General features: G+C 46.3%; 1 protein-coding gene across 1 annotated transcript; it reads right to left on the bottom strand.

The window, feature by feature from the left end:
• Window positions 1-591: 591 nt before the first annotated feature.
• Window positions 592-6,696, bottom strand: PDCD2L (programmed cell death 2 like). The gene is made up of 7 exons (XM_030511664.1): window positions 6,568-6,696; window positions 6,301-6,464; window positions 6,098-6,167; window positions 4,287-4,687; window positions 3,064-3,177; window positions 1,273-1,421; window positions 592-748 (listed from the first exon to the last, which is right to left on the bottom strand). The coding sequence occupies exons 1-7, from the start codon at window positions 6,679-6,681 to the stop codon at window positions 618-620; spliced, it is 1,143 nt and encodes a 380-aa protein (XP_030367524.1). The 5' UTR covers window positions 6,682-6,696; the 3' UTR covers window positions 592-617.
• Between the last annotated feature and the right edge of the window lie 4,522 nt (window positions 6,697-11,218).

Here is an 11,218-nt window from a genome sequence, read left to right as displayed (position 1 = left end):
CCCCATCACTATACCCGAGAGGAGACCAGAAGCTCCAACAAAAACCTCCACCTCTTCCCCATCCAAAGCAATGTGACTATCAGAGCACATTTCACCACGCAAATGCAGCTTCTCTCTCATCAGAAACACATACAGAAAAGCTTCATTATAGGAAGGCTGTAGTGTCAGCAAGGCTCCTTCTGCCACTACCCACCAAGTTTACAATCTGCGGTCAAAACAAAGCAGATTTGTTTTTTAAAATCCAGCTTACATTAAGTTCTTCACTGCTTACAGTTTCTAAAAACGGGATCCTGTCTGGCTGATGAATGTTAACAGGTTGCCTCATTACAGTTAGCTATACTTTCTCTTTTACTCTCCTCCCCAAACATTAAGCGTAACTACATTCAGAAAACCATCTCTACACTTCAATTTCCAGGTGTAATCAAAGTATGCGAGTTTTCTGCCACTACATTTTAGAGGCATGTTCAGTTATTTGTGGAAATAAGCACAATGGCATCAAATTAATTTCATTTTTCACCACATCTGAGGAAAATTCTCTTGCATAATTACACTCTTTCACCTGTAGTAAAAAAAAACCCCAAATCATCAGACTTTCCATCTATGCAGAGAAATACAATTTATTTAAATAATCTCTGATCTGGATCTTCTTGTACAAAAATAAATTCTTCAAGAGGGGTTTCGTGATCTGTTGGCCAGCAGCTTCTCTCACACGTGTAAACTAGAGCAGTTCCGAATTCCACTGACAGATCTAAAAACAAATCAATAAAGGCACGTAATGTAAAGGTATGAAAAATGATATCATTGGGAGCTGCTGCTCATTGCTCACTTCAATCTTTGCCAATTCAGAAAGTATTTTTCATATTCACTCTTCTAATTGTAAAGATTTTAAAGCAAGCAAACTCAGAATTTTCAAAGAGTTTCTTAAGTGTCTGCAATCTTACCTGACAGTATTTATTATTTTCCAAGGCCTCACTTAAGAGGCAATAAAGACAAATTACTCCCCAGGTCAGGAGTTATCTACATTGCTGTTATTAAAGTTCATTCGTGAGCAAATGAAGTTGCAATCACAGAGGCTCCATAAACCAGAGTTACATCTTTCGCTTAGTGAAATCTATAATGGAAACAAGGTGGATTCTATATATGAAGATGACCACTGTAGTGAAGCACATCAGTGCGCACAGTTAGTGAGAAGCAATCCAAATTGCAGTTCACAAACTTTACCAAGAAGGTGACTGTTTCTAGTATTCATTCATTTAAGTCAAAGGTCAGCACCTGAATCACTCTGTAGCATGCTGACCAGCGCTGGCATGAGCTGAAATTCAAATATTCTGTTGCTTCCACAGTTACTGCAGGCTGGAATACATTTGTTAAAGTTGGCTGGAGGACACGTGATGAATAAAGGCTGGCCACCCCAAGAGTATCTAAGAGAAGAAGGGAAAAAAATGTATGTTTTTTTTTTTTTTAATCTAAATTTCATAGGAAAACTTACATGTTGGCAGGCAACAGCATTCAGGATTCTGTGAAACCTCTGAACTTGCTTGTAGTAAAAAACACTGCTATGAGCCAGAATTGTTGCCTAAGCTTCAGATGAGTCATTAAACAGAGTAAAGATGGAGAGGAGGAAATACTTGGAAGGTAAACACCTGGAAAGTCTCTAAGCAAGAGCTGGATTTAAAGAAGACAAATGCTTTAAACTGACAAGTTCAAAATGTGCTGTACCTGACTCAATTAAGCAAACTATACTTTTCTGAAAAATGAAATCCTAACCAGTGGCAGTTAAAGATATTCAGCACAGAACAGGTCTCAAAACCACTCTAAGTTATGCAACAGACCTGATGTTTTATTTGTAAGAATTACCAGAGCTCCACAACTATCAGGAAACTAAGATCGAAGATAGATTCCGCTAAATGCCAAGCAGAGGATTCTGTGCTGGAAGCTCAACAGAGATCTGGCAGCCCAGCAGCAATGAGGGTCTAACAGGCATACTCACAGTACCCACAAAGGGAAAGGGACTAGTGACACTCATAGGGATCACCAGAGGTAATGTTTCAGAAGAACAGAAAACTCAGAACGTAACACTGCAAAGTGACAGATCCTGTGAAAACCCCCCCACTTGTCTGAAAATGTTATTTGCACTCTGCCTTAGTATATTTTCTGTATAGTCTTTGATACATAATTAAAGTTTCTAATGTTTCTTATCTGCATAAACAACCCCTCAGACTTCACCTCCTCCTCAAGAAGGTACCAGTTAGTTGTACTTGGTTCTGGAAACTAACTAAACAAAGGTCCTGTCACTACACTGAGACAGCTTGACCAGATAGGCTGCACTGGACTCTCTGGAACAAAGAAGTTAGAAAACTAGCAGTTGGTATGACCCATGAAAACCATGTGTGTTATCTGGTACTATTTATAATTTACGATTCAAACTCTTTGTTATACTTTCATTCAGAATTAACTCCTCTTTCAGGAAAGTAGCTGTTCTGAGGTTACATCTGCTTTTGTTCTAGGAAAAGCAACAGATTTACAAGAACTGATGACTGCAGGGTCCTAAGGGGTAATCACGATAAGCTGCAGAAGAACTCAGGCTTTAAAACAGGTAATTTCTTACTTCAGTTAACATCTCTGGGACTGAAACCATTAGCAATTACAATAACATTACAAAATTTCAGAGAGATAGATTGCCCTGGAAATCTATCACAACAGCATACCACTGTGTACTGTACTTCCACCTCAAAAATGCTTCTTGAAAACCTCTATGTGTGGATTTCAGGGAGTCTTCAAAGACTGTATGTGTCTGTTCTCATCAGGTTCTATGTTGAAGAAAGTCTCTCACAGCCAGATCCGTCTTTGATCCTTACTTTTTCTCATCTACTTACACTTTGCATAAAAAAGCCCAACCAGGGACTGAAGTCTGACCACACATAAATGGTAATAGCCCTCTTAATTCTTCTGATAAAAAAACCCCAACATATATGTATTTCCAATTAAATAGTTTATTTTGAGGTACTAACAATCCACATCTACAATCTGTATCACGCTGCTACGACCAGATGATCAACATACCTTAGAATCTGTTCAGGACACACAGATATTCTTTTCATAAATTTATGGAATGTGTGGTCCCTGCTTTTGACTTCACTCTTCTCATATTTTTCACTGTCACCTTCACCTGCAAAACTGAGAAAACAAGAATAGAAACAAATTTTCCAACGAGGTTTTCAGTACAATATGCATGCTTTAAATACGCAATAGTTACTATACATTCACATTAAATTATACTAGGTGCACAGAAAAAAATATACATGTTAAATTAAGAGGCAATTCCTGTTAAAGATTGCAAGTGAACATTTTGCTTCTAGTTCTTCTGTTTCTGGTGGCTTACAATTACTAATAGTGTTTCAAACTACCACGAGATTGAAATCCACCAGATACCTGCTTATTACTTAAAAAAAAAAAAAATTAAAAAAAAAAAAATCATTCTTTTAGTAACTTCTCAGAAGTTTTTCTAGTTTTCAAATTACAATGTTGTCTTCTTAAACTTTGAATTAAATGCAATTAAAGTTTTATGATTCATTAAAGGTCAAAAAAACTCAACAGGAGCGGCACCACTAAAAAGCATTCCATGCAGATTCTGCAATTGGCAGTAGCTTTAGTTACCAAAAAATTCATTGCTGTCCACAAATCAGGAAAAGTCACACCACATGTTTATATAACCAGAAGAGAAACAGTCCAGATACACATGCTTGCTGTGACCACCTAAGTTAATACTGAAATATTTTCAGTAACTACATCCAAAAACTGTTTCTCAAACAACCTTTACAAAATCTTTGGGAGTCTTACCATCATCCCAGTCTCTAGCCAAATTCCCCAAGTAATTAAAATCTTAAAAATGCAATTGGAATATAAGAAAAACTTTAGCCTTGGAAAGAAAAACGTCAAATGTCACAATATAAACTCATGACATTTAGCGTAACTCATGACATTGTTTAAACCACACAACTTTGGTTTCAGAGATTGGCAAGTCCACTGCTCGGTCTGGAGCCCAAGGACATTCCAATTACTCAGTCACTTAGAAACAGACACATCTCTGAATAACTTAAAATTTGACACAACGGGGTGCACTGTCCCATTCTTCCAGCAAACTACTACACACCATGGTTCCTGAAGCAGCCACTAACAAACAAAAAGCATTCAGATTTAGTAAGAGTCAGGTTTAGATTACAGTCATCAGAGAGGAAATTATGGAATCCCTTCAGTTTCGGCATGAAATCCAGACCTGTTCTCACCTTTCTGACATCAGCTGCTCCAAATCAACACCCTCTCTCTGCTGATACTCCTTCAATAGCCTATCTTCATGATCTGTATCAAGGAAACCAGTGTAGTCTTCCTCATCCACAACACTAATGTAAAAGGGCTGGAACACGGGAGCTGAACCAGATGTTTCCATTACCATTTCCTCACTGACTGGAGAATGTGTATTCAGGGAATCTGAATCCATAGCCTCAGACAAGCAAAGCTGTTGGAGCTGGGATGCACACTCCACCTCTCTAGACAAGGAGCTGCTCACTGCTTCATTTAAGCCAAGCAGCTGAAGGGAGGTACATGCAGGAGTTTCTGCTCCATCACAGGCTCCCCAGTCATCTGCTTGATCACACCAATCTTTTGCAGTGAAGTGTGATTCTTGTTTCTGAGAAGAACAAAGCAAAAAAAAAGATTTAAAAAAAAAAAAAAAAAAGAACATTGTCAAGATGAGCCACCCAAATGCACTTCAAATACAGTTTTATAAAAGGTAAGAAAATGAAAACCTTAACCTAATGCTTCGTGTTATTTCACCTGTTCTCCTCACGGTGGTACTTACCAGTGTATCCATGTTCACTTTTCACGGCACTGCTGCAGCTATGGCAAAAAATTTCTCAAGGAGAGAAACAGAACAGGAATTCACTGGCTTTTTGCCTGGCCTTTGTACATCACATTGCCATACCTTGGCTGCTGCCAGGGCCACTGGCAGCTATTTTGGGTACATTTAGCTGAAGCACAGTTACTGCACCACAGGTAAGCTCAAAGGGCAGAATATGGAGGAAAATAATAACAACAATATTATTTTATCAGACCATAGGCTCATTTACCACAGACCAAAATTTCGCACTGCAAAAGCAGCAGCTGAATAAATACTTTCTGCCTGTCATCACTACTTTGACAGCCATCCTCCTCTTTCAATCTTTGTAGGCCAACATGCAGCTGTTCTTCAAGAGCAAGAATACCATAAGTATATTAACAGTAACTGAGTCAGAATAATCAGAACTAATAATTTTTAGAAAATATATTTAAATTAGAAAATAAAGAAATCATTTTAAAGATCCAAATGTAAACAGCATAGCCCAAACATTTAAAGTTGAAAAATAGTATTTAGGTAGCTCAAGTAATTAAAATATTAAATATCAGTTTTGACTATACAGTTGGATTGCCATCTCCACTTTAAAACAACTCTAACATAGATCACAAAATAGAAGTTAATCATCTAGTAAATAACATGTAGTACTCATGGGGTCAAAATTACATAAGCACAACTTCTCCACACAGCCATATACATGAGTCAAACTGGCCTATAGCACAGCTTCTTAAAAAAAGTTATCACGGACTGGTTTGGGTTGGAAGGGACACTAAAGCTGCTGTAGTTCGAACCCCCTGCCATGGGCAGGGACACCTTCCACTAGAGCAGGTTGCTCCAAGCCCTGTCCAACCTGGCCTTGAACACTGCCAAGGATGGGGCAGCCACAGCTACTCTGGGCACAGCTACTCTGCTGAGGGTGCTTCAGCACCCTCACAGGGAAGAACTTCTGCCTAATGTCTAATCTAAATCTACCCTCTTTCAGGTTGAAGCCAGCCCCCTCATACTGTCACTACATATCCTAAGTATGGTTACTTAAACAACTATATATAATATGTTATAGTTACTTAAAGAAGTATACATAAGGTGCAAAACTCATCCAACCCAGCTGGACTGGGTTGGGAAAATAAGAAATAAAAATATTTCTTATTTTCATACAGCCCACTGAAACAAAGGACAGAACCCAAAAAGGTAGTTTGTCAGCTATACCTGTTTCACACTGTAATCTTGTCTTCCCTTTTCTTGTGTCTGCAAGTACTGGGAGCGCAGTACCTTCCAGCTTTAGCAGGCCGTGTAAAGGAAAAAAAAATGAATCAAAACCACGTAAGGCACACATCATTCGAGCTGATGACATTATCAGTGGCGGGAGGCTGTGCGCGTTCCGAAGGGAGCCGCAGTGAGCCCGTCCTCACCTGCGGGCGTCTCCCGCGCAGCCCGTCCCAGCGCAGGCAAACACGTTGGCGAGGCGGTGGCAGGGGGCCCTCTCCAGCGGGCAGTACACCTGCACCAGCTGTGCCAGCGGCCGCCCGCACACCCCGCACCGCGGCGCGTTCGGCCGCACGGACGGCACCCAGTCCTGGAAGACGAACGGCGCCGAGTGTTCATCGGGGACCGTGCGAGGAGCACTGGGCCGCGAACCCCCACCACCGCCACCCCCCTCCGCACGGCCCCGGCCCTACCGCAGAGCCGCCCAGCTTGTTGGTGGCCCAGGCAGGGTCTTGCCCGCCCCCTCGGCGCGGCCCCACCATGGCCGCGTCCCGCAGCCCCAGCAGCACGGGCGGTCCCGCCGCCATCCCAGCGCCACCCGCCCCACCCCGCTACGGCGGCCGCCCGCGCACAAACGCCGCCGGACGCGAAGCCCCACAACGCATGCTCGCGGAGCAGGCAGGTACCGGGGCGCGCCCGTTCCCCGCCGCAAGGACCCGAGCAGCCGCGGTGCGGGCATTAGGAGCAGAGACCGCGCGGTGGCGGTGTGGTGTTCAAGCGAGGTACAAGCACTTATCCCGTCCCAACAACGCTGCTCCAGCGCTACTGAACTGTTCTGCTCGGTTTAAATCCCTCGCCGAGGGGAGTCGCAGCGGAAGGACGAAGTGGACGGTGCTCCACCCCGCGTCTGGGGTTTCCCTGTGAGGAAAACGACGTAGAAGAGCCACTGCGGTGTTCAGGAGCTTTGCTTCAATGCATGTCCTAGAACTGGTTCCACCTAAAAAAAGTCATGAAGGAGCATGAGTCCAGTGCTTTTGAAGCGTACTGAAATTTCTTACTTTACTAGAAATGTTTTTATCTTAACAATGCTCAAATACAAATGAGTAAACAAAGTGATTCCCAATCCCTGGCAGTGTTCAAGGCCAGGCTGGACGGGGCTTTAAGCAACCCGGTCTAATGGAAAGTGTCCCTGCCCGTGGCAGGGGGTTGGAAGTGGATGAGGTTTAAGGTCCCTACGTACCCAAACCATTCTACGATTCTATGATGGTTCTATGATCCAGGAGATCATCGATATCTACAACGATACCTAGCAAGAAGGTGAGTACCTCCAGAGAGAACACCTTTAACACCGGAGCGGGGGGAAGCACAGCGTCCAGGAGCCTCAGTTCGGGGCGACAAGCGCCACCGGAGGAGCCTCAAGTCCTCGACGGGACTTGCCCAGGAGCCGGCAGCTCAGCTCACGCGAGCAGCTGACTCACAGGGGGCGGTGCCAGGAGTGACGGCACCAGCCCCCAGCGGGTAAAAACCCGCCCCAGGAAGCACAGCGAACAGGGCGGGCAAACAGGGCGTGGCACGTCAGTCAGGGCGTGGCGCGGCAGTTGGCGCAGGCTCAGCGGGCGGGCAGCGGGCGGCGTGGGGAGCGCTCCTCAGGACCGGGGTCCGCTCTGCGAGCTCTGCTCTGGCTGCCCCGGCGGTGGCCAGCGTAGGCACCCAGACAGAGCCGATGAGAGGGGAGGCTGCGGCGCAGACCTGGGAGTGTAGAAAGTGCCTCGGCTGGTCTCTTGAGGCGGGGGTGCACAATGGACAGGGCTGCGCTCGGTGTGCCCTCGTGGAGGTTCTCGTGCAGCAGGGGCTGAGCTGCGGGAGGCTGTTGGTGAGCTAAAAGATGCCAGGGAAGCTGAGAGGACGCTGGGCTGCTTGCTGCATGCCCAAACCATGCAGGGGCCATGAGCGTCCGTCATTGCTCATACAGGAAAGAAGGAGGGCATTAATCCAGGAAGCTGGGAGCTAGTAACTAAAAAAAACAACAAAAAAAGGAGGAAGAGGATAATTAACAGCAAGGGGCTTCCTCCTAAATCTGATGTCCCCACCCAGAACTGCTTTGCAATTCTGCCGGGGGCTAACGAGGAAACACCCACCACACCTACTGAACATCCTGGTGATGCACCAGTGAAGAGGATCACTACTGGTGCCTCCAGGAGAAAGCAGCAGGTCACGGTAGTAGGGGACTCTACTTTGAAAGGCACAGAGGCACCCATCTGTCGGCCTGACCCAGTCTCGAGGGAGATGTGTTGCCTGCCAGGGGCTAGGATCAGGGATGTTGCTGAGAGGCTGCCTGGTGTAGTAAGTCCTGCCGACTGTTACCCCCTTCTAGTGGTCCATGTGGGTGCTAGCGATATAGATAGCAGTAGCCTGGAGAACATTAAGGACTACAGAGCCCTGGGAGAGGTGGTTAGGGGCTCTGGAGCTCAGATAATTTTTTCATCGCTTCTCCAGGACAAAGGGGAGGACCTTAAAAAAGCGAGGTGCATTTGGCAGGTTAATAAATGGTTAGAATGCTGGTGCCATAGTCAGAGGTTTGGCTATTTAGAACATGGGACTCGGTTTGGGAGGCCAGGTCTGCTGGAGGCTGGTGGAGCTGGTCTGATGAAGAGGGGGAAGAGCTGTTTTGGTAGGAGACTTGCCAGGCTGGTCAAGAAAGCTTTAAACTAGATGTGTTGGGGGAGGGAGGCATCGATCCATCCCAACACTCCCGGTCAGTTGCCGGCACCTATAATAAGTGCTTGGAGCGATGTAGAGAGATTTCAGCTGCTCCAGCCATTGAGTCGGCTTCATTTGGAGCTCAGCTCAAACGCCTCTATACAAATGCCCATAGTATGGGGAACAAGCAAGAGGAATTAGAGATGTGTGCAAGGCTACAGAGATATGATGTCATTGGTATCACAGAAACATGGTGGGATGGCTCCTATGACTGGAGTGTTGGAATGGAAGGTTACAGGCTGTTTAGAAAAGACAGGCCAGGCAGACGGGGAGACGGCGTTGCTATTTATGTCAGTGATAGGCTGGAAAGTATGGAACTCTGTCTGGGGGCGGGTGATGAGTCAACAGAGTGTTTGTGGGTCAGGGTCAAAGGGAGAACAGTGATGGGGGACATTACGGTGGGGATCTGTTACAGGCCGCCTGATCAAGAGGACTCTGTGGATGAAGCGCTCTACAGAGATAGGAGCAGCCTCACACTCGCAGGCCCTTGTCCTCATGGGGACTTCAACCATCCTGGTATCTGTTGGAGGGACGGTACGGCCCGGCACAAGCAATCCAGGAGGTTCCTCGATTGTGTGGAAGACAACTTCCTCTTTCAAGTAATAGAGGAGTCAACAAGGAGAGGTGCCATGCTTGACCTCATGCTCACCAACAGGGAGGGACTGGTTGGAAAAAGTCAAGCAGCCTTGACTGTAGTGCTCATAAGATGGTCGAGTTCGAGATCTTCAGGACAGTGAGAAGAGCACGCAGCAAGCTCACTGACCTGGACTTCAAGAGAGCAGACTTTGGCCTCTTCAGGAACCTGCTTAGTAAGGTTCCATGGGATACAGTCCTAGAGGGCAGGGGGGCCCAAGACTGCTGGTTGGTATTCAAGGATCACCTGCTACGTGCTCAGGAATGTTACGTCCTGACTAGAAGGAAGTGCGGCAGGAGGGCCAGGAGACCTCCGTGGATGGACAAGGAGCTGCTGAGGAAACTTAGAGGGAAGAAGGAAGCTTACAGAAGGTGGAAGCAAGGACAGGCAGCCTGGGAAGAATACAGCGATATTGTCTGGGAAGCTAGGGACCAGGTTAGGAAAGCTAAGGCCCAGTTAGAATTAAATCTGGCAAGGGATGTGAAAGATAACAGGAAAGGCTTCCATAGGTATATAGCAAATAAAAGACAGACTAGGGACAATGTGGGCCCCTCTCCGGAAGCTATCGGGAGAACTGGCTACCATGGATTTGGAGAAGGCTGAGGTTCTTAATGACTTCTTTGCCTCAGTCTTCACTAGCAAATGCTCTGACCACACCACCCAAGTCTTGGAAGGCAGATGCAGGGACTGTGAGAATGAAGACCTTAGGCCCACTGTAGGAGAGGATCAGGTTCGAGACCATCTTAAGAACCAGAACGTGCACAAGTCCATGGGGCCTGATGAAATCCATCCGCGGGTCCTGAAGGAGCTGGCGAATGAAGTTGCTAAGCCACTGTCCATCATATTTGAAAAGTCATGGCAGTCAGGTGAAGTTCCCGATGACTGGAAGAAGGGGAAGGTGGAAGACCCAGGGAACTACAGACCAGTCAGCCTCACCTCTGTGCCTGGCAAAATCTTGGAGCAGATTCTCCTGGAAAGCATGCTAAGGCACATGAAAAACAATGAGGTGGTTGGTGACAGCCACCATGGTTTTACTAAGGGAAAATCCTGCCTGACCAATTTGGTGGCCTTCTATGATGGGGCTCCAGAACTGGTGGACAGGGGCAGAGCAGTTGACGTCATCTACCTGGACTTGTGCAAAGCGTTCGACACTGTCCCGCACGACATCCTTGTCTCTAAATTGGAGAGACATCAGTTTGATAGATGGACCACTCAGTGGATAAAGAACTGGCTGGATGGCCACATGCAGAGTTGTGGTCAACAGCTCAATGTCCAGTTGGAAACCTGTAACGAGTGGTATCCCTCAGGGATCAGTGTTGGGACCTGTCTTGTTCAACATCTTTGTTGGCGACATGGACAGTGGGATTGAGTGCACCCTCAGCAAGTTTGCCGACAATGCCAAGCTGTGTGGTTCAGTTGATACGCTGGAGGGAAGGGATGCCATCCAGAGGGACCTTGACACGCTTGTGAGGTGGGCCGATGCCAACTTATGAAGTTTAACCAAGCCAAGTGTAAGGTCCTACACCTGGGTCGGGGCACTCCCAGGCACTGCTACAGGTTGGGCAGAGAAGAGATTCAGAGCAGCCCTGCAGAGAAGGACTTGGGGGTGTTGGTTGATGAGAAGCTTAACATGAGCCGGCAGTGTGCGCTTGCAGCCCAGAAAGCCAACCATATCCTGGGCTGCATCAAAAGAAGCGTGACCAGCAGGTCGAAGGAGGTGATCCTGCCCC

This window comes from Strigops habroptila, chromosome Z (assembly GCF_004027225.2).
Source record: "Strigops habroptila isolate Jane chromosome Z, bStrHab1.2.pri, whole genome shotgun sequence".
Taxonomy (NCBI): Eukaryota; Metazoa; Chordata; class Aves; order Psittaciformes; family Psittacidae; genus Strigops; species Strigops habroptila.
This window is presented reverse-complemented; position numbering and strand designations above follow the sequence as displayed.

Bases quoted from the DNA above. Each gene is read 5' to 3' on its own strand.
- PDCD2L (XM_030511664.1), bottom strand. From the start codon at position 6,681: ATGGCGGCGGGACCGCCCGTGCTGCTGGGGCTGCGGGACGCGGCCATG. The intron at 6,168-6,300 runs GTGAGGACGGGC...GGCCTGCTAAAG, and splicing joins TGCGCGGGAGACGCCCGCAG to CTGGAAGGTACTGCGCTCCC. The intron at 3,178-4,286 runs GTGAGAACAGGT...TTGTTTTCTCAG, and splicing joins GAGCAGCTGATGTCAGAAAG to TTTTGCAGGTGAAGGTGACA.